Source organism: Diadema setosum, chromosome 13 (assembly GCF_964275005.1).
Source record: "Diadema setosum chromosome 13, eeDiaSeto1, whole genome shotgun sequence".
Classification (NCBI taxonomy): domain Eukaryota; kingdom Metazoa; phylum Echinodermata; class Echinoidea; order Diadematoida; family Diadematidae; genus Diadema; species Diadema setosum.
This window is the reverse complement of record NC_092697.1, coordinates 10,239,315-10,264,080: the sequence shown is the minus strand read 5'-3', so window position 1 is coordinate 10,264,080 and position 24,766 is coordinate 10,239,315. Positions and strand designations below refer to the sequence as shown.

Sequence of the window (24,766 nt, the reverse complement as noted above, 5' to 3'; positions counted from 1 at the left end):
CTCTAAAGAAAAATAGCTGAAACATCATCATATAATTTATGGGGCACAAATTATTTTCTCTGTACTATAGAAGTGACAATCAGGGAACTATAGATCAACACAAATGAATTCAACATGCATCGCACAAATCTTAACGGAAAGTTACTAACATGCATCATTCTCATCAAGTGTTTTTCCCCTGAAAACACTTTGAAAGGATATTGTATTTCTCCAGGCAAAATTACCATGACTTCCAGTTAGATATCTAGAAAACAACAATATTTCAACACTTCAATGAAGCTTTGTAAAGCAAAAGTTAATCACCGTGGTGAAACCAAAAGGGGAATAGCATCATGAAATTTCAATGAAAAGATGCAAAAATCAAGTCCAGCCTTGTTCTACGTGAACAGCAATATTACTAAAGGTACAACAGGGGGCGGAAATCAAGAAGTTATTTTCATCGTAGGAAAAAAAAAACAGATCTTCGATATGAAACGTGTCATTTCCTCAATAGTATCAAATCACGGAAAGTTTATTGAGCCTGATCATCTAAATGCTTTCCTGATACATGTAAGAATATGTTGTGCTTCTCTATTGGCAAAATATGAATTAGAATATGTAGGATGAAGTGGGGTAACTGGAACACTGGGGTAACTTGAACACTTGAAGGATTATGGGTACCTACATTGTTTAGGAGAAGGCATTAGTGGAGTAAAGTTTTTTACGAACAAACAATTTATATACGTAGAAACAAAGTGGATGCCTTCATTGTGACAAAAATTAGAATTATCAGAGCTAAAATCGTCAAAAATCCTGAACATCCCACAGCCTCACTCCAAGATTTTGCGTCATAACTATTTTATAAACAACAGTGGATAAGACGTAGTAATGTTTGGTGTTCCATTTGATTAAAAAAATATAGTATTTTTGTCTCGTGATTGAAAGATTGTACAAGAGGTAACTAGACGTTCAACAAAACGTAAGTAGATTTTTTTTTTTTTTAATTTCGGGCATTTTCTCCTCAGATGAAACATTGATCGACGGCGTGTTGAGAGCGTCGTCATCATCGAGATGATAGAGCTGCCTGTCAGAGCGTTGTTTTATTCAGACTCATTTTAGGCTTATTTTTCTTCAAAATATTTCATTGACAAGTTTACAGGTCCGAAAAATCCCGAAAAGACTCATTTTAGTCTAGTTAGTTAATGATAATTTTATGGACTAAATTACTCATAGAAATGGCATCTTGCTGGCCTGTCTAGACCATGACGTCAGGGCGGTAAATTGGAAAATCGAAATGATGCACACGCTACTGAAAATTGGTTTGGAAATTATTTATCGTTTTTTTTTTTTCACCAAAACTTCTTGCAAGGAACCATTTATTCAATTATGTGTCAAAATTAGGGGAGAAAAATGTTACATTCCATCAATTGCAGCATTTAAACATTTCCTGATACACTAACTCCATGGGGTTGGGGTATAGTCGTGGAACGCATGTATTATTGAATAGACGGCTTGGTGACTATATCAGTTCCGCGTACTTTCACCTTCCTCATTTTGTGTAGACAATCCTATGCGTACGATGCTGTTCCACTTACCCCAGTACGTCGGGGCAAGTGGGACAATGGAGTAGTTATCTTGACCTTAATCATGAATATTTGCCCAAAACAATATCACATACTTGTATTGTGTTAATGGTCAAACTGTGATGCCTGAATATTTGTTGGCGCGTTTTATTATTTTTGTGTGTGCGTGTGATTTACGAATAAAGGCTTAAGTGTTCCACTTACCTCACTTTACCCTGAAATCAATTCTAGCCTTGTTCGTCATGATCACAACTCCACCTAGCACTAAAACACGGGAAAAAATTTTTAAAAAGTGTTTTTACTAGGAAAAATCCTAAGAAAAGTGTCATTTCCTTGATAGTATCCAATCACGGAAGGTAAACAAAGCCTAAGCAGCTAAAGTTGTTTGTCCTAAAAGCCGAAGAAAGAAGTAATATTTTGTATTTCGCTATTCAGAATTGCCATCTATTTACAATTATATCAACTATACTTTTACAAGAAAAATTAATCAAACTAAATACAGCTAAAGATAACAATCGTGAAATCATAAGGGATGTATTTACATGATATATCAGTGCAGTAGAGATGCAATATCAAGCTCAAATACGAGATAAATAAGCAACTTCATAGGCAGTACAAGAGGAGCTGGATGTTAAAACATCTTTTACTGGAAAAAAAACATAATGAATACATGAAAAGTGTCAAAAAAGAGGGAAAGCTACGTATCAAAGAAATCAATCCCATCCTTGAGCCATTCATTATTCTCAAAAAGCTTGTTCGCATCAAATATTATTAAGCAAAAGTGATTACATGTGATAAGATGACAATTTGAGAATGGTTTTGTATGCCGATTCATTAAAGGAATCGTACGGTTTTGGTTGAGACCTAATTTCAGGTTTCTAAAATTTTTTGGTGAGATGAGAAATCTCTTATGAAATATGAAAGAGCATGTAATTTTATGAGGAATTCAACGGTTATTTGATGAAAATTGGTTTTGAAATGGCTGAGATATCCAAAAAAGAGCGATTCTAATATAGTAAAGTGTGGGACCCACACTTTATTACGATCGCTTTGTTTTACTTTGTTTTTGGATGTTTCATTCATTCCACACCCGATTTTCATCAAATTAAGTTTGAATTCCTCTTAAAATGGTGTGCTCTGTACTATATCATAAGTGTTTTCTTGGTACCTCGCAAAAAGTAAAAAGCCCAATTCTCATCTCCACCAATAGTGTATTATCCCTTTAAGCCCCTATGCCATCAGTAGGCCTACACATGAAGTGATCTGATCTGAAGTTCGAAAGAGTGTAGCTTTTACTCGAAATAATGCCAAGACTCGTATTTTGAAATGAATATACAAACAAACAAAGTTATGGTCATGATTCATTACTGTACAATATAGTTATCGTGCTATCACAGAGAGAATAACAAAGTCATATACCAATGAAAATATTCAAAATCAACTTCAGCTACGAACCATCAGGTGCACGCCCCGAGTTCCACACTCACGAGTTACAAAGCCCATGACCTCGACAATAGGCAAATGGGGCCCATGAGTCAGACACTTGGCAAACAAGGCCCACAAGTTCGACACTATTAAAAAAAAGCCACGAGGTCGACACATTAAGCCCCGTGATGCAGGCTAGAAACCGCAGACATTCTTAAATAACATGCAAATCTACGAAAATAAAACGTTCTGAGGAAAAAAGAGAAAATACCAGAAATAAAATTTGTGTGCCAATTACTGTACAGTGTTGGAAAATTGCTCCTGAAACTGTAGCGCATTACAAACGTCAATCTTCCATATCTTTGATATATATATATATTTTTTTTTTGGGGGGGGGGGGTGATATAGAGACAGATTTTGTAATACAATCGTTATACACTTGTTTATTGTTTTCTCATGATCGAAATCCTGACATTTGGATTGCATATGATAATAACCATACTGTTTGATAAAATAAATACCGGTAGGCTTGTCACATAATTGCTATTTTTGTTGTTTTTATTGAATCTGATGGCGAAAATCTCATGCGGGTTTTTGAGACTAATATTGCAATATAAACAAAAGTATCTTAATGAAAAAGACTGATGTCTGTCCCTGTCTCACTTTCGAACAAGAGACCTACGCCTCTTACGCTTACCTGGATGAGCAGAGCACTAAATAATGACACTAAACTTGAGACAAGTCAATGACCCCCTCCCCCCCCAAAAAAAAAACCCACAAAAACACAAAAACAAACAAAACAAAAAAAAACATCTTGAGACAGTGTAATTCCTGCAGACCCCCTGCAGAAATAATTACTTTATCACTTTCGGATATTTGGAGATCGCCCTACAGTCCCTGTGGACACCACTACTGTTTATATAGATTATTGTACGATTCCCCCCCCCCCCCTCCTTCCATATTAACGATTCTTTTTTAGGTAGGCAAAGTCCACCCACTAGTTTTCGAGAAGATAAATTTTCAAACTTATGAAAACAAATAAGGTCTGCATATAAAATCCGAGGTTAATACAGCAAACCAACTGTTAATTAGCTTCCTCAATTGATGACTGCTGCCAATTTTGGTCAGTGGCATCAGGTCAGGAAAATAAATTTGGTGTGAAAATGGTTTCTTCCTCCGCAAAGTATTTGACTATTAATATTGATTAAAGTCACTCTTGAATTGTACAGACATGTAAAATAAGCAAGTCAGATATTAATAAAGAGAATCTTGCTTTCTGGCCTTCCGAACCAATAGGGAGCTGTAGATTTTCGCGACGGGGAAGTTCGGAGGGGAAAAAAACTGTTCTGAGCATGCGCAAAATCGCTTATCAAACTAACCCCTTGATCGATTTATTGCTTGCGTCGTCTTAGTTTTCGCTACTCGTTCTGGGTTATTTTTACGTCCATTCAATCTTGAACCTATTATACATGGACTGTTCACTACAGTCTTTCTTTGATGTAATGATCGTCGCCGACACCTCATTATGTGCATCTTAATGAGTGCATTCAGGTGTCTGGACAATAACGATTTTGTGATCATGTATCGTCACTAACAAAAGAATCTTTTCCCTCTTTTCAGTTTTGTTTCGCCGATGGTGCCTTTTTTCAGACAGCAATGTCTTTGAATAAATGCAGATGATAAGGAGCAGCAAACCTGAGATCACGACAAATTTTGTGTCAAAAGATGGGTAACTACTGATTCGCACATTTTCGCACACACATAAGACCTTGCCTAATGTCAACATATATCTGTTCTCTACCATAACCGTCCCCTTTTGCTCTGGAATAAGCTGGAGAAAAGTGAAATATTGAGATTACAAATGACAATGATTCCTCCGAAATGTTAGCCTTCTTTTTAAAACTGCCTGCTTCTCCCAAGCAAAATTGTTTGAGGTATGATTTCCAAACATACACCACAACTGCACGTTTACTTTACCTGATTTTTGTCAGTTATTTTCTTCTGCGCATATAGTTTTAGATTTCTCAAATCTCCGTCTTGTTCTTCTCTCGGCTTGCTGGCAGTGACGATCATGGGATCAAAGCAGTGAAGCATGCTAAAATGTCTTTGTGGCGCTTTTGAGATGTACGGATGCATGAATTAATTAACGATGTGATGAATGTCCATGGGTATTAGGTCCGTGGTTCAGTTCACGACGCAGAGAGCTACTTTTGATGCACCGATCATGGGGGCGCCATTTTATTTTTTATTGGTTGCGACCTAGCGAAATCTAAAGTTACTTTTCAGTACGACGCAGGAAAAGAGGAGAACGTCCAGCGCAAATCTAAAGCTCCATGATGATGTGAAGTTGACGAGTCATGTGACTCATTTTTCTCGCTTCCTCGTCTTTTGGCGGGAAAAAAAGTAAAGGAAGAAATTAATGTTACATTCTATAAGTTTCCGCGTAGCGTGATATGCATAGTTCCTGTTGATTTGTTCATCATTGATTCTGAGTTAGAGTGCCATACCAAAGCTTCGGACGTCAGACAAAGTTGTCAGAGTGTATTTGCAAATGCACATTCTTTATTCACGCTGAAATATTTGTACCGTATTGCCGTACCTCTTGGTAAAATTATATCAGTATGATGTCCACTTATAGGAGAACAGGATTTTAAGACAAAAACATTAGATTTCTGATGCACCACTGGCACTGTGACAAAAACCCTTGTCAGACTGGAAGAACTTCAAATTCTTGCTTCATAATTTGCGCAGCAATGTCGCATCGAAACATCCCAGACTTCACTGCCAAGGCTTTGGCATCACCCGCGATAGTTGCGACGGTTGCAGTCTTGTGTGTATCTTTGGTACAAGGTAAGAAGATCAACCCTATTTGTGTTGCTCAAATTTGTGGTCAATCCTTATGGTGCTATAACACTGAAGTGTGCGTGGTTGCTCTGGCATTGACGTGGTGAAAGACCAATGATGGTGATGACGATGGTGAAAGAATAAACGACATGATTATGGATTATTGTTTGGTGATCGAATGATTTTGATGTTGATAAAGAAAGATTGTAATGATGACAATGTCAATATTAATCATGCCGTCAATCCCTCGTTTGAGGCGAGTCCCCAACCCCAGTTACACAAAGTGGGGTGCGTATATTTGTCGTTTGGGAGTTGGGAGTCGAAGTACTTGTCCATTGCAAATAAACTTTCTGCTCAGGCGTGACAAACCTGGAGGCCAAGCCAGGGTTTGATGACTCCAGCAGCTGTCGTATTACGTAAGAGCATGATAAGGATATCTGCCTGTGGCAGACCATTCAAAGTGAACTCAGTTTTCTCTATCCTTTCTAAAGTTTTCAATTTTATATTCTATTGAGAAATTCTACGGTCATCCATTTTACATTTCGAACGAAAAAAATTGACCCGTAAATAACGAAAATACGGGAATAAGAAGGAGAGCATTGCCAGTTTGCCGGTGCTGACAATGTGCTATTTGGCAGTGAGTTACAACGGGGAGGTGAGACTACCTCCCTGGTTACAATCAGCCTGCTGACTGGATCATTGAGAAAGAGAGAGAGAGGGAGAGAGAGAGAGAGAGAGAGAGGGGGGGGGGGGGGAGAGCGAGGGGAGAGAGGGAGGGAGAGGGGGGAGAGATGGGGGAGGGAGAAGGTGAGAGCAAAATGGAATGACAATAGTTCCGGTCACTACAGTACAGGCATGCTCTGTCTGCATACGCTGAATGTCTACACTCACACACACACACACGTACACACACACGCACCATGGGGCTACATGGCCCATGCCAAAACCAAAACAATCTCCTCCTCTCGCGGTGCCCCCCCCCCCCCCCTCCTGTGGCGCTGTGGCGATGACTGATGCTTAGATTAGGCCAGGGTCAAGAAACAGGTGTTTTATATCTTTGATTTTAAGTCATTGATTGCCAAGATATGCACTGGCATTATTTACTGGGGTGTAGCCTCTTCAAACGAGAGATTTGCGTCATGTGAAAGAAATGATCGAAGATAATCATTGTAATAATCAAAAAATCATAGTAGGGAAATTAGTTGTCTCGATGAACATAAAATCATGGTGATGTCGCTTTTAATTAAAAAAAAAAGTAATGATGCTAATTGTGATAAATGATGAGTGCTGATGATAAATGTTATTGGTGATTGCGATCTTCTTCTTTGCATGTCACAATATACCTGGCATTAAATCATTAGATTTATCAATACAATTAATAATACGATCACTTACATGATAACAGTCAGATCAGGGGCCCGTTGCATAAAAGTTATGATTATGGTAACTTTGCCATCCGATGGTAACTACCATGGTAACAATACGCAACAGCCAATCAAAATCAAGAATTCCATGGAAGTTACAATTGGATGGCAAAGTTACCATAATTGCAACTTTTATGCAACGGACAACAGGAAGGTGAAACTTGTGGGATCCAGGACAACTCTCCCTCTAGACAGGTCGCCCCGGAGACAGCTCACCCTCGATTTTCGAGGGCAAGTTGTCTTGGGTCCAAGGGCGAGTTGTCTCAAGTGGCGAAGGAATATACCCCGAATGTTTTATTTAATTTCAGACAAAATAAAAGCTGCTTAAAAAGGTTTTTGCGTTTATCTGCCTAAATTAAATTTCAGAATGCACACAGTTTCTATTTTCTCTGATTAAAATCATTTTTAAAATGACAATTATGGCATTTTGTTATCGCATTTTCCCAGTCCTGAGGTCGCTAGAATTGCCGAATCGTCCATGCCCAATTTGTGCTCGCCCCCTGATTCTTCTCGGCAAACTGCAGTAAATTTTTCGACTTTGAATGCACCTCTTAGACTTCATTTATGATTCAGGTTTGTATTATTGATTAATGATGCTAGATAGTAGGTTAAATTCGATTAATATTTCACTGTATTCGTTTATTCAGCAAAAGAAGAAGAAGATACGATCTCGCCCTCGCCTCTTTTTCTCCCACTGGCGCGGCATGCATTGTAGGCTGCATTGTGTTCCTGTTAACTTATACCCATAATTTTCATTTTAAAAATGATTTTAATCGGAGAAAATCAAAACTGTGTGCATTCTGATATTTAACTTAGGCAGATAAATGAAAAATTATTTTCAAGCAGCTTTTATTTTGTCTGAGATTAAATCAATCGTTCGGGGTATATTCCTTCGCCACTTAAGACAACTCGCCCTCGGACCCAAGACATCTCGCCCTCGAAAAACGAGGGCGAGTTGTCTGGCCCCCAAACTTGTTCGTTGGGGCACTGATCCCTTATAATCCCATGTTGAGTGATAGGGAAAATCCTCAGGGCTGAGTGCCCACTCCTTTTCCTCTCACCTCCCTGGTCAGATGCAGTAACCGCATGTTCTATGTCATCTCGTTCATTGGGTTCATGTGAAGTGCTGTACTGTTTCTACAAACGTATTTCTGTCCAATGAAGACTGGATATGTAGCAAATGCATTTTCGGGGAATTACCTTTCATGAATGCACATGATCTTACCAATTTTGATGTTTGCCAATCAAATAATCATGTGATGACGCCAGAAATAGTGGTAACCTTCCAATGTCCTACACAAATTCTAACGATGCATGTAAATTACTCTCGAGCCAATCTGGAATTTCATGTTACTCACCTAAATGTATAAATGCATTGATGAGATAAGATACATATTCCAGAAATCACCATTTCACATTATTTCTTTCAGTGAAAGTATGCTAAACGAAAGTATCCCAGACGTAGCTGTAGAAATTGATGGTTATATTACAATAAGAAAAGACAGGAATAAGAATGGCGGAGGAATATTGTTTTAGTAAAAGGGGTATTTGTTGTGAAGTCAGGCATGACTTGATGGATGGCGATTTGGAACTGCTTGTTATACAAATTGATAGAATCAAGCAGAAGCATTTTCTGATGTGTCTTTGGTATAGACCACCAAATTCTAAAATATCTTTGTTTGGAAAGTTAGATAATATTTTCCAAAAAATCGAAATATTAGGTTTTGATGTTATGTTGTTGGGTGATCTGATCTGTAATGCTCTAACTCAGCGTAAAAGTTCGTCCACCCAGCGATTATTGACATTTGCTTAGGATTATCATTTAAACAACTGATTGATAAGCCAACAAGAATTACCCTCTCCTCCTCGACAGTTATTGATCTCGTGTTGACGTCTGCCCCTGAGAAAGTTACTCAATGCGATGTTATACCAATGTGTCTCAGTGATCACTACATGGTGACAGCAACTTGGGGTCGAGTTAAACATAAAACTCAACACCATAAGTATGTAATGATACGTGCATTTGAGAGAATGAATGTTGACGATTTTTAAAGAGATTTGTCTAATGAATTGTGGGAGGATGTCATAGAAGAAAAGATGTTGAGGAGGCTTACCTGAAGCGGATAACGAAGTATAGGAAAGTCATTGATAAACATGCACCACTTAGGAAAAGAAGAGTAAAACAAAATAATGTACCCTGGATAACCGCTGAAGTAAAAGATATGATGCATAAGAGAGATAGAGCTGAAAAGAAAGCTAGAAAGACTAATAGTCATGATAGTAGTAGAGATTGGAATCATTATAGAAAGTTGAAAAATGAAATAACATTGATTATGAGAAAATTGAAGCAGAATTATGCACTAAATGGTATTAATGAAAATCAAAGAAATAGTAAAAAGGTGTGGAAAGTTATACGAAAGGTATTACCCGCTAAAGCTAAGAATAGAGATGTCTGTTATGTTGAAATAGATAATAGGGAAATTACTGATTCTTTGGAATTGGCAAATGTGTTCAACTGTTATTTTTCGAACATAGTACATCAGATAAAAAAAGCTACAATGTTTCAAGGAGATTTTAGACAGTATATGAAGATGGAGTCTGATTCAACTTTTGTATTTACTAAAGTGACTGAAAGTGATGTTCGTAATGTATTTGATAATATGTCTTTAGATAAAGCTACAGGTTTGGACGGAATACCTGTGAGATTCGTGAAACTGTCAACGCCATGTATTCTTTTGCCACTTACTCACATAGTTAATTTATCCCTTTTCAGCGGGGTCATCCCGCGTGAATGGAAATGTGCTAAAGTCGTTCCTTTATTCAAAGGCGGCAAGGAAACAGAGTTAGCAAACTATCGACCAATTTCCATTCTACCGGTTTTGTCTAAGGTCATTGAAAGAATTGTTAATTCTCAAGTCACCAAATACCTATCTGAATACTCTATTTTGTCTACTAATCAGTCGGGGTTTCGACGCGGTCACTCCACTACCACAGCTTTATTAAATGTTACCGAAAATTTATTGTCCAGTATGGATAAAGGCCTGGTTTCTGGGCTTGTAACATTAGATTTGAAAAAGGCCTTTGATATTGGTCGACCACACAATAATGGTTGAAAAGTTAAGACTATATGGGTTTGACCACACCAGCCTGTTGTGGTTTATGAATTATTCATACGGAAGAATGCAAAGAACAGAAGTGAATGGTGCCACGTATACCCTGCTCCTGTTGTGTATGGGGTGCCGCAATGCTCGATAATGGGGCCGATATTATTTTTACTTTTTATAACCGATGTTACTCATACGGTCAAACATTGTGATTTATCTCTTTATGCAGATGATACATGTATGTATTTTTCCTCCAATAATCCTGTTGAAATTACAAGATGTATAAATCAAGATTTGAAAGAGATTTCTACGTGGTTGACGGCGAATAACCTGTTGTGAATGCTGATAAATCAGAATATATGATTTTGGGTTCCAGGAAGAAGTTGAAGTATTTTCATGATTCTGGTATTATTCTTCAAATAAATGGATACGATTGAAAGAAGTATATAAATGCTAAATCTTAGGAGTTGTATTTGATCCAAACCTTACATGGAAACTTCACGTGGATTATATAAGAGGGAAAATTTTGAGAAATTTGTTCTCACTGAGGAAAATCCGGTTTTGTGTGAATTTTAAAGTTGCAAAAATGTTGTATTTTTCTATTATTCAATCTCATCTGGATTATTGCTCACCAGTATGGAGTAATGCCGCAAAGTCCACTTTGAATAGGCTCTTTGTTTTACAGAAAACGGCTTTACGTATTGTTTTAAGGGTAGATAATTTAGAAAGAACCTCGATATTGTTTAGTAAATCAGGTATTTATTCAATATATGTTCGTTGGAAAAGAGTAAATGTGATTTTGTTGCATAAATGTTTGTACGATTTTGCACCACAACATCTTTCGTCAAGAATACATTTCAAAGAACACAGCTATAAACTCCGTAATTTTCAGGTTCAAATTTGGTTACCCAAACCTAAAACAAATTAAGTTTTTTATATGCAAGTTCAGGTTTATTCAATTCATTGTCATTGGTCACCCGAAACACGAAAGATATACATTGTTTTTGTAAGAAGATGAAAAATGAGATCCAGACTTCTTAAGTTGTAATGTGATACATTTGTATTCATATTCTCAATATTTTTTTTTTATAAGTATTGTTTTATTTATCATTTGGTCACCGGTTCCAAGCTTCCGGTTTTAGATATCCCCTTCTTCATAATGTATACACACATACACTCAAATACATTTTCGTTGTCGTTGATTAGTATTTTGGTTAGGTATTTAGTTGTGTTAAGTTTAGTTCTCTGAGTATATCTCTATTGTTTTTGTCCGGCTATTTCTATTACTGCCATTATTTTTAATATATGAATTAAGATGTCGACTGTGAGTCATTTTGTGTATAATTTGTTTCTATTTGCTACTGAAATAATTTAGATGAATTTATTAATTGTCGACAGTAAATCACCTTTTTGATTTTTTTAACAATGATTTCATACCCGTGTTGTACAAGTTTAAACGTGTATTTATCGCTGTTGTTGTTTTTTATATGAATGTTATATGTAAGTCAAGTGGACCCCTTTGAAAATCAGCTGTGCTGAAAGGGCTATCCGCCCTACTGCTGGAAATAGATAAATATAAAATAAATAAATAGATAAATAAATAAATAAATAAATAAATAAATCTTATATAGGCTGGATGTCCAAAATATGATACTTGATGCACATCTGAATGATCCTCGATGTGCTGATGATTAATTATCGATGCACAGATGAATAATCCACTCAATGTGCACAGGTAATCCAACATAGTCAAGCGAGTAGAGTTGACCAGATCTTCAACATGTTCAATGTAGCACTGCCCATAAACGCGTACATAAAAATGGAGTAACGTACACAAAATGTAGGCGGTTCAACTCTCCACAGGGGCAGTATGTCTTCCAGGCCTTATCTCCACAAAATGTATAACAGGTCAGCAGGAAATGTAGGACTGACTACCAGGTACCATCTTAATTTGTGAACTTTTTAACTTGCGATATTCAGGTGAGCGTTAGACACCGCGGGAAAGGTTGTCTAAGTTTGAACAGAAATACTGTCCCGACCAAATCACCTTTGCCAAGTTTTTCAGACATATTGTGATCGCGTCTGAAGCCAGATAGGCGTACCGCTTGTCCGCTACCGGCGGTTTCACGCTGTTGCGATTTCCAGGCAGACTGACTTTCAAAGTGATGTGCTTCTGTGTTTATGTGACGCAGCGAATCGGCTTGACACTTGGATAGTTTGCCTGTTTGATGTCTACATTTTGATGAAAGTTTAGACCCTTTGTAGAGCGCGTTTTTGTTTCGAATGATAATGAACTTCTCATCGAGGCAGAGATGGCACAGGCCACTCTTTCTTAGGGTTAAGTTGACTATTTTTTGATGTCTCACGTTAACGTGAAATTTGCATGTTTATCTTTCAGGCTGCAGATGCACTTTGAGAGCTGGGTCTCATTTTTCCTTTTTCGTGCTTGATTAAACATAATTTAACATGTTTCCCCGTCTGACTGTTGCTTTATACACAAAACCCGTTTTTATGCGTCTTTCTCTCAGTTGGCATTGATCTTTTTGATTTTTGGGGGATCTTTTTCCGTGTTCCTATGATATATCATATATATATGTATATATATAAATATATATATATATATATATATATATATATGAGTATCTGAATGTAAGAACGACCCAAGTCCATGGAAGGTCGTTTCGATTCAACTTAACAAAATTTCATATCTTTTTTATTTGGCCAATACTATTCTATTTAATTGTGATGGGAAGGTAACATTGTATAAATAATTGAGTACATAAATTATTGTCACAATTAAAATGTACATTAATTGTGGAGAGGCAATTTTGTGTGATGGACTTGGGTCGTTCTTTGAATCATGAAAATGGACTTGGGTCGTTCTTTGAATCACATACAGGATTTGTTAGGCTGCTATATTAATTGTATGGTAAAAGCAATAGAGAAGACAGTTTTGATACTTTTTCCAGCTTTTAATCCGTATGGCAAATGGCCTACAAATATGTAGTTGTCCACCATAGTATAATGTCCCTCATCACTAATTCATCATGTGTGTGTATCTGTGTGTGTGTGTGCACGTCTGTGTGTATACATGGAGCTTCCATGTGCATGTATGTAAATGCGTGGAAATGTTTTCCATCTGTCTCTTATAGGCAATAATATGTGGACGTTATAACTAAGGAACTGCTAGAGGTACCCAGCTGAAACTTTGCACATGGATAAATAAGTGGATAAAGCTGCCCACATCAACTCATGCTTGCACATACAGTTGTACCTAAGGTCAAGGGTCAAAGGTTATTGCTCAAGTTTAAATTGCAAAATGTCACAATTTTCCATGTGTCTCTGCAGTATATACGGGAAAGTATATCTTCATGAAGTTATGATACACATAATTATATTATATTACTAGACATCAATTCTCTGAATCTGTTTGGCCATTTGTTCAAAGGTAAGGTAAAAATGCTGTCATTTCACTACTTTCTCCATCTTCTAAATTGGTTTGATTGCTTGATTTCTACCAAATTTCTCCACATGATTTCCCAATAATATTGTGCTATTCAAATGACAGGAACTTGGTTCTTTGGCAATTTTTGTACCTTTCCCGCACTGCTCTAAAGACTTTTGCTCATATTTTGCGTCCATTCCTTCGATTTTTCCCAACCTTACTCCTCACGACTGTCTAGCAAGTCATGTTCATTTTGTGGTACATACATGAATAGGCCTGCACATCAACAAGGAGAGACCAGAGAGGGCGTTTTATTATGAATGCAAAACTTACCCAAGTCTGAACTTGGGTCATTCTTACATTCATATAAAATTCCACTCATTCATTTAAGGCACTTCCGGGGTGATTAGGGTCTATCATTTATATACAAGATGAGTCCATGCATAAGCTACAATTTCCCATGTCAAACTGAATTTGGCCAAAAATTGGACTTGGGTCGTTCTTATATTCAGGTCTTCATATATGTAAGTGAGCTACAGCTGCATGAAAAACATGAATGTAGTCATGAAATCCCACAACCAAAGAGTTATCTGTCAATTCCACTTACAAAATGACAAGGAACCAAAGCCCAAATGAAACCAAAAAGACCAATGCTCGCTGAGAGGAAGATGCATGGAAACGGCTCTTTTGTGTATAGCGCAACCGCCATACATTTGTATACGCAGGACTTATGTACATTTACGTTTAAGCATGAATTGCATACATTGCACTTTTTTTTTCTATGAAAAGAAGCACACGACAGAAGTGTGCATTTGATTGACTTTATTATCATTTTTATTATTATCATTATTATTATTACTGTTATTTTTTTTCTACAAAGGACTACATAACATTTGTAGTGCGAAATATCTCAGCCACATGGCCGAAGGATTGATTTAGGATTCCATTCATATTGCACAATTCAAAATGTCACGCTCATACAGGTGTCACATGGTATGATGGCCAAAGGAATAGACTCATGCACTACAGGTCAACGATCCTTTGGGTAATATTAATCACTTCTGTTTTGAGTTCTCATGACATTATATTTCTATTCTCGTAAGAATTTCTCTCATACATACATAATTTACTGACATTTGTATAATGACATGATTTTCTACAAGTGTTTTATTCTTGAGTGCTATTGTTCAAAATTGATCATCATCATCAGCTCAATCGACAATGTTAACAGGGGCATTTTTAAAAACAATAACCAGAATCAATAGTGTAAATCGTCAAATGGACGGCGACATAGTACACTCTCAGATCACAGAGATGTAACTGAAATTGATAATCAGTATGGGCAGAAGTCTTTCAAGTTATTTTTCCCATGGTTGTGAAAGTAAATTTAGCCTTGCTTTCATAATTGTATATTACATTTAGTTTGCTTTTTCTTCAATGGCATTGTGCATTGCCTCACAAAAGCAAGATGCTGGCAGAATTATTTTTAGAATAGCCTCCCCCACAGGAAATGGCCTACATCTTCTGCATCTCATTAAGCACTTGTGTGTGTGTGTGTGTGTGTGTGTGTGTGTGTGTGTGTGTGTGTGTGTATCTGTCTGTCTCATGCTACTTGACATGCGCTATGTGTTTTAATACCTATTTCTGACTAGTCCGAAACCAATTTGGTATGTCGGAGAAATGTATTGTTTTCTCTATCTCAACACCAGAAAGCGATGATGAGTATTATTTCACCAATGTGATCGGTGGCCAGAAGAGAATTTGCTGTTGAACTGAGTACCTAGATTTTGTCTTCATATGTGGATGGTAAACCGAACGCTGCACTTCTTTTTTTGTTTGTTTGTTCGTTTTTGCTCTGATGTCCCTTACTTCTTGATTTTTGAAATACATTCGTTTTCATTTCGTTCGACCTTACGTAGTACTTTTGGTGAGGGTTTGCAAGAAGAAATTGAAAAAGTGAAAATTGGGTCCCAGTCTGGTTACCCCCTCCCTTCCCCCAAGCACTGAGGGGACCCCCCCCCCCCGATCTGCCATGAACAAACATGAAGCGTCAGTTATAAATATTCTTATTTACAGTTGTATATTGCATATACTCGTGCAGTACTGTAGATAAGATTTTCAATTGCTTACAATTAGAAGGATCGAGCACAAATTAAAATCTTATTCCCCTATGGATGTTACTTGCCAGATTTAGAGAATATCCGTCAAGGGTTCTTAAGAAGAAACTGAAATTATGAAATGCTTGCATGACGTGGACGTACGATGACGGATGTCTGACAATGATTAATTGGTAACGGTCACTTGAGCCTTTGGTTCAGGTGAACTAGAAACCTAAACCCGAACTGATTTGAGTGTTTTTCCCCCATACAGGTCAGTCTCCTTTCATATCAACAACCAGCCGATCCTTCACGAGTGCAGAGCGTGGAGACTCGTTCTTTGCCTGTTTTCGAAGTGCACCAGATTTTGATGCCACTGTTTCCACTGGTCGCTATGTCTACACGATGAATGGACAAGAGATTAACCCCGATCCTCCTGCTCCACAGCTCCATTCTCATAGTGATCCTTCAATACAATTTTATCAAACAGTTCTTTCAAATACCACTAATAACGAGGCATTTGGTGCATTTTATTGTTCAGCCACCAAAGATGGACAGTCCACGGTGGTGCCGACAATATTTCTGAGGTCTGACGGTAAGTGTGAAGAGTTCTCCATATTCTCTCACATTGACAAACGATTCAGCTCATATTACAATACACGCAACAATAAACAATAGCTTGTTGAAGTGAACTGTACTCATGTTTTACAGACAAGTATATGGCTGTTAGCATGGTTAGTAAAGGGCAAGATTTTTATTGTATAGAAAAAAAAAAAAAAAACAACAACCCAAAGCAAGATAGAGAAGAAAATGCAACACATCAACATTAGTTAACATCACAGTCAGATAAATGAAATGTATTTTACATTGACTCAGAAAGTATCATAAAGAGAGAGAAAGAGAGAGAAAGAGGAAGAGAGAATTTATGTTTTCATATTCATTTGCTAATACCCCCATTCCACAGAGATTTTTTTTTTCTCATGGGTCACACATCGGAAGCAAAGATCGTTGCTTCCGATCACCCATCGAAGTGTATCGAATCGCAGTCTGATAAATCCGACATGCATTTTCTTTGGATCATTTATGCCCGAAATGTCTGACACTGACCTGATAGTCGACCAAGACAAGTGGATTCATCAGACTACCATCCAATACGCTTCGGTGGGTGGCCGGGAACAACAAGCTTTGCTTCCGACGAGTGGAACGGGGGTATAACCAAGCTCGCATGTACCTCCCTGGTATAACCCACCATTGCTACAGTTCATATTGCCATGATTACTTCAACTTGCCTGATACTATGTAGATTTCTTTGACCAAGTACAGGAATGATGAAAGGAGAACTCTAGATGATTTTCAGACTTTTGCATTAGAACATCCATAAACTGGATATACTGGATACAGAGTTACATAATCTATAGTGATTGGGATAAACAGTAAGAAGAATTTCAAAACTTATAACAAATCACAGTGGACATGGATGATGACATAGCAGCTTCGCCGTAGAAACGCAGGATTGGGTGCTCATGGAAGCACAGCAAACGAAGAAAGCATAAACAAATTCTCACAGGTGAAGTTGTTAAGCAAATGGTATTGTAATTGAATTACATTGCTACATGACTGGGATTTGTGAGTCTCCTTTGCAGTCAGGTGACATTCTGTCCTGTTTACTTAGGTGCTTATTTTTACAATTCAGTGGAATTATCCTATCTTTGAGAAAGTCCCTCTAATCCACAACCAGTAAGAGTAAAGGGTTAACAAAATGTAGCTAAAAATTACATAAGTAACTCCAATTATCAGTAACTTCAACTAACATCTCCATACCCCAAATTATTATATTATATTATTATTAACTAGATACAATGTACCCTGCTCTTTGGTACTGCTTATGCACACATCTCTTTCCCTTCTTTAATTGTATATATAATAATTATAATGTATATATAAATATAAATATATATATATATATATATTATGCTATACATTACAGAAGGAGTAAAAATAAACTTTCCTTATTCACTTCAACTGGGAATCTATAGTACAATTAGAAAACAAGCGTGCATATAGGTAGAAAAGAAATTACATTCAGTGAAAGTTGAAATCCACGTCGTCATCTTAGAATGTCCAGTGGTGCATGCTTTACGTCAGTGGAACGGGTGGAATCAAAGCTATGAATTTAATGATACAAAAGATTATCGTGATACACAAAGTTCATTGTCGATGGTCTCTGTAAATTGGTAACAATTCAATTTTACACAGAAGTTACGCTAGAATTGTCCTGTTGTTATATAGTATTTCTTAAGTATGGGAATAAATACACTAGTTATAAGGTCAAGAAGCTCATCAGGATTAAGCCATGAATATCATTTCCCACCCGTAACATTCCATAGGAAAGCCGAGTACTAATCATTGATAGTCAGGTCAGTACTCAGCTGAGGTTAAGTGAACTTAATCACATCGTTGATAAAAGGCCTTTTATACTACTATCAGAAAATTGAATGCATGCGACAATGTAGGTATCCAACTTGACTGCTTGATGCAGCAAAAATTATCGAGGTCATTGTCATATGTCGAATGAATGTGCTTACATTGTTGCAGCTAGGTTTCTTCCAGCAGAAGGAAGATTCTCAAAGACTGTGAATGCTGGAGATGTGGATGTGACAGTGGACTTCTCACCAGTGCAGCCCATCAGTGATAACATAGAAAGACTTTGGAGACACAATGGGACGATCGATCCATCTGATCTCATTTATAGATCCACTGGAGCAGGAGCAAGTTATACCATTGTTGGAGAAGTCACACCAGTAGATGGTGGGGTGTATGAACTGCACCTGATAAACGAGAGGAATTTGGCTAGAGCTGGCTTGTTGCGACTCATTGTGAGAGGTATAGGCTTATCATGACTGCAATTCCTTATTCTTAAATTCAATTTTTCTTTTTTTTTCTTCCACAGACCATATTACCTGATATAACAAAATTTCATATGAAATATAATTAGCATTGGCTGATTAAAGGCCACTGTTTATGAAGATTTGCGTATGAAAACCTCACAACATTGGTTTATATTCGCTGAGTATCCACATTTTCTCCTGAAACACGCTCTTATATGAGTCGTCCGACATCCGCACACGTCCGCAACTATATTAGTCCAGCGAGCGACTTTTTTAAAGGCCGTGTCACACCATAACGCGGGCTTGTGGCGAGGAGGTAGTTTCCAGCACGTAGAAGATTTTCAGCGGGCGAACAAGAATGTTTGCAATTTTCATTCATGCCTTGTCATACCGTACGGGGGAACTTCTGCGGCTTGACTTGCGGAGAAACAAATTTACTCCAAGGAGCTCTCTGCAGTTGGTCCGCACCTGACAGTATCTAGTGCGTATAGTTGCCCGGAGGTGCTCACGCAAGTCCGATTTAACCGCAGCCAAGTTTTGAGCATGACCAAAACTTTTTCCGGGTGAGTCGCGGGAATGCCCGTAGAGGTCCACGCAGAACGCCAGTAGGAGACCCTTAGCGGCAGTACTTCCCAGGCAATTCCCACGCAGGTACTTCGCAGTCCCGTATGCAGCCAAGATAATGAAATTCTGTGAGATTTCAGCCATTCCATCAGAGGAATTCCTTCACTAAGTTGTCAGCCCCCACGCGACTGGTACAAAGATCACACAGTATACTCGCAAGTATAACGCGTCCAGCAAGTAAAACACATGCGCTGACTCGCACAAATCCTTTTCCGCCCTCAGGAATGTCCGGTATGCTAGAAAATCCCTACACGTAACAAGCCCGAGTAGCTTGCCCGGAAAGGTGTGACAGGGCCTAAACACGGTTGCGGGTAAAAAAATAGGCGTGCGCACCTCCGGGCGACTACTTTTGAGATACATGCTAGGTACTGTCATGTGCGGATATATACGGGGACCTCCGGGTAGTCAAAATTGTTCTTTGCAAGTCGCACGCAAGGCTGGTGTGACACGGCCTTTAGCCTTAAATCAGTCCTTGATTGCCAGTCGATAGATGGCGCGATAGTGTAGAAATCTAGTCGACTAAAAATACGTCTAGTAAGAAACTTCCGAATAGAGGCGTGGAACCGGGCGCGGAAAGATAGTTGCCAGTATTCAGTATCGAAGTTTCATTGTCTCAGTGTGAATCAAAACACATCGCAGAGCTATACAAAGTATATAGCTCTGCAATGTGTTTCTCCCTAGACGTATATAGAAAGAATTCTAGTCTACTCTCCTAGGTATAATGCAGATTGTCTCTCAATGAAAATAGAATTTCCCTTTTTCTTTCACATTGTAATAGCATTTTGACATTCTTTTCATTCATTTTGAGGTGTATGCCATCTACCTTACTTCAAATAAAAGAACTATAACATTCAATGCAACTACATGCATGTGAACATTCATGAGGGTTCTGCACGTGGAAACTACTCCAAAATTACTGCCGAATGCAAACCTTTCACTGTTGTGTAAAGTCTACGAGATATTCACTGTGATTGTCAGTTCTGACAGTTTAATTGATGATATTTCTCCCATTGGCAATTTTTCACCTTGAAATACTCTATATTCTCATATTATATCTACTAAGATATTTCTTAAACATTAATAAAATCTGCCGTGAAGATAACAATCTCTATTGTCATGCACCATCGACATTTAAACTGGCATTTCCTGACGTTTTCTTGGGTGATCACACTGTCACAGAAAAACTCGTCCGTGGTACATTTCCTGTGAAAGGGAAAAGAGAGGATTTGCGACACAAAAGGATTCCTGCAAAGGCAAAGGCCCAGATGAAATATGATTAATTCTTTGCAATCATGAAATTACGAGACGCCAGTCTTAGAGAAGGCTTAATGATGGCGGTACAGGTATACCAGTTAAAGGGAAGTCGATGCTGATTAATATTTTCTACACAAATAATTATGAAGATGCGGACATCTCTTTGGCCATTCAGAATGCATGCCTATGCAGAAAAACGTGAAGCTGAATTGAAAAACACCAACAAGTATGTGGATGATGTATAAAATAATCCATGTTAGGAAAGTGGGGCTCAACACGCAAAATCTACTTGTGAGATCCGTGTGGCTCAACTGAAGCGACTGGCACCGTTTTCATCAGAAATATCTCGTTTAAAGGAAAGCTATTGTAGATTTCGCAATTACTTATTTGTTTGCTTAGAACTGTCAGAAATAAACCCTACCCATCTTTCTTGACAAGACTTTATGAATTTTGTGTTCTTTCATTTTTTTTTGTCGAAGGTATTCGAAGGATCGTTAATCCGATGTAAACGAAATAAAGTTTAAATTCCGAAAATGAAATGAACTTCTTTTAGAGAACGAAAACTGTCATATAACAAACGGTATGATACATTGTACTATAATACGTCGTGATAATTGAACAAAAACAGGCATATATATAATTATACACCATAGAGAGAGAGAGAGAGAGAGAGAGCAAAAAAGAAAGAAAGAGAGAGAAGGAGAGAGATAGATGCGGAAACACACAAACACCCCGATACACTCACTTGGGAACTGGAATACAATCGTACAATTTGCAAATTGAACTGATAATGGAAACATAAGCAATGTCTCCCTCTCCGCCGTATGCTCCCATACTCATCTATGACATAGTCATGATGAGCCATTATACATTGTGTGACCCGTGGAATGTGTACATAAATCTCACACATGACGTAGAAACAATTATATATTAGGCCACCTAAAGGCTTCACCAAAAAAGTCATGCGTGCGTGTACTGATGATTCTCTCTGAAAGACTACTGTGTACACCCTTCACCATTATCAGCCCCTTCCCACCATCATATAACTAGTCTACAGAAACAATGATCCCTCCCGCCTTCTCGACAGTCCCGGCTTCTCCACAGATGGTAGTAATGTTTTGATTAACGAACCTTCAATATGGGATTGACGAGGCTTAAATCATGCTGGGATTAACAAACCTTATTACATTTTTGGATTATTGAATCGCTGGAAAACCGAACCTTGTTTCATTTTCGGACTAACAAACCTTTAAAAAACGAACGTAATTTCATTTTCAGGCCATCACTACGTCGGAATAACAAACCATATATCATTTTCAGATCAACAATCTTTAAGGATTATGAGCCTTATTTCATTTTCGGAATATCGAAAGGGTCTACTTTAAGATCTTGTCATGAGTGTACACATAACCCTGTTTGAACTCAAATCCTTCACATAAGGGTGACGAAAACAGTTTCATCCAGAATATTGCTATGGTATTCTTTTGTCAGAATTGCACCAATCGCAATGTGCGATGGTAAAAAATAACCTCCACTTAGCATGGATTTATGTTTCTGTTCTGAAGCAAAGCCGAAGCATTGAAATGTTGTTGTAACTTCATGGCTTGATCTGCGACTCTCTATTCACAATACCAAGAGATAACATCAATTTGACAAATTCCTTGATTAAAGTAGTAAATAGGCATTTCAGATTGATTGATTGATTTATTGATTGATTGATTTTATTTCATTTCTGCCTTTTTCCAAATCACACATAATAAAACAATACACATATCTAGAAATTAACAATACACGTCATATACGCAAGCATATTATACTGTCTTGCAAATTAATTCAAAGTACATATACACACACACTACGAACATGACAGTATTCGATGTATAAGACTTGTGGCATATCATTCACAAAAAAATGTTCAGAGGCGAATCGTTAAATCAACAGTTGTAGATTATGTAGATAATAATTGATTATTGATTCAGATTATATCATGTCATTTCAATAAATGAATTTTAGAAAAAAATATAACAGAGGGGATTTGTATAAATAGATTTTTAAAATTAAACATTTTTTGATATCATGATAACAGAAAAGCAGGAGACCGCGATCATAAGCAGCAGCTTGACATGGATCGAGGCCTCGGGGTAAAATTCAAGACTTAAAATCGATTTACATATCTGTATGACGGACCGGTCTACAAAATAGAATCAATAGTCAAATCCAAAATATCGTAATAATTTGTGAAATCAAAAATAAAGGGGGAATTGAAAATAGTTTTCGTTTATTTGCTATCTATAGGCATTCTTTACCATAATACTGTCCTGACGTGAGTGCTGTGCTGTGCTGAGCTGTGCATGCGATGAAATACAATTTTGTTAATTTAATGGTTGGGTATATATACCTAATTGAGTTGATTCTGATTTATTCTTTGTGTAACATGTATGTCTTCTACATACTTCTGTATACAATATCAAAAATTTTGATGTGCAGCAAATTACTAAAACTAATACTTTGCAACTGATTGACAAATTGCCCTACATCGACGTAAATAAGCACTGAATTGATCAGTGTTTTTTAGTAGTAGCCATGATAAAAAATCATGGGCGTACATACTCGAGCAGGATTCGAACCTACGACCTCCTGATCACCGGACAGGCGTCATCTCCACTAGACCACCGAGCTTTCGCCCGACAGCAAGTGTTGGTTCTAATCCTTATAGCATGCAGCGGGTACTGCTTTGTTATTCAAATTCATGAATTTCTTCCGTCGAGATGTTTTCATTGCAACTGATTGACAAATTGCCCTACATCGACGTAAATAAGCACTGAATTGATCAGTGTTTTTTAGTAGTAGCCATGATAAAAAATCATGGGCGTACATACTCGAGCAGGATTCGAACCTACGACCTCCTGATCACCGGACAGGCGTCATCTCCACTAGACCACCGAGCTTTCGCCCGACAGCAAGTGTTGGTTCTAATCCTTATAGCATGCAGCGGGTACTGCTTTGTTATTCAAATTCATGAATTTCTTCCGTCGAGATGTTTTCATTGCAACTGATTGACAAATTGCCCTACATCGATGTAGGGCAATTTGTCAATCAGTTGCAATGAAAACATCTCGACGGAAGAAATTCATGAATTTGAATAACTAATACTTTATCAAAATAAACTGTTTGTGAGTGAACGTAAAAACCCCCAAAGTTCTTATCACTCATACATCATTATATTTAGATAAAAGATTTTTTTTCATAACTGCCTTAAAAGAATATAATTTGGTGGTTGTTTTAATTTGCTCAGGGAGATTATTCCAAACGTCAGGTCCATGGTGTCTAATTGACTTGTGAGCTATCATTAACTTGGGATTGTGGAGGTGATAATAATCTTTGGAATGTCGAGTTGGGTAAGCGTGGACGCTGGAGTTCGCAGTAAATAGGTTGTGGAACGAGGAAGGGAGGGTGTTGGATTTGTATTTGTACATCAATATTGCGCATTGTAATGTATGAATATCGTTGATTTTCAGAGTTTTCAATTTAAAAAAATAATGGTTCAGAATTTGCAAGATAATGTGAGTTGGTACAAATGCGAAGTGTTTTCTTTTTTTTTTGAGAAGGTGAACTGATTTTTTGTCTTGTTAGAATTTGCCCATACCATATTGCAGTATGTGATGTATGGTAAAATCAGTGCATTATATAAAATAAAAAGAGACTTTTCTATAAAAAAAAAAAAAAAAATCTTTCAGTTTGAAAGATATACCTATGTTTCTCGATACAATATTACTTATATTATTTACATGTTTATTCCAGATAAGATTAGCATCAATAGTTACACCAAGAAATTTTGTAGACTTTTTTTTTTCTACAAGGGGTAATCCATCAATATATAAATGACATTCAATATCAGAAGAATGAACATTTTTGAAATACATAAAACTAGTTTCATCAATATTTAAAGATACTTTATTGCTTTTGAACCAATAAGAAACTTTACCTAATTCAAAATTAAGTGTGCGGATAAGTATCTGTGGATCATTATGTGAATAGAATATATTTGTATCATCTGCAATTAATAAAATGTAAGTTAATATTAGTGAAAACATTAATCA

At 37.3% G+C, this 24,766-nt stretch overlaps 1 protein-coding gene across 1 annotated transcript in view; it reads left to right on the top strand.

Moving 5' to 3' along the window:
• The first annotated feature begins 5,740 nt into the window (after window positions 1-5,740).
• LOC140237166 (uncharacterized) overlaps window positions 5,741-24,766 on the top strand; it is an 80,838-nt gene continuing 61,812 nt past the window's right edge. The window contains exons 1-3 of the mRNA XM_072317108.1: window positions 5,741-5,837; window positions 16,175-16,495; window positions 18,496-18,783. Coding sequence (XP_072173209.1) covers window positions 5,741-5,837; window positions 16,175-16,495; window positions 18,496-18,783 — 706 coding nt within the window. The remainder of the gene's footprint in view (window positions 5,838-16,174; window positions 16,496-18,495; window positions 18,784-24,766) is intronic.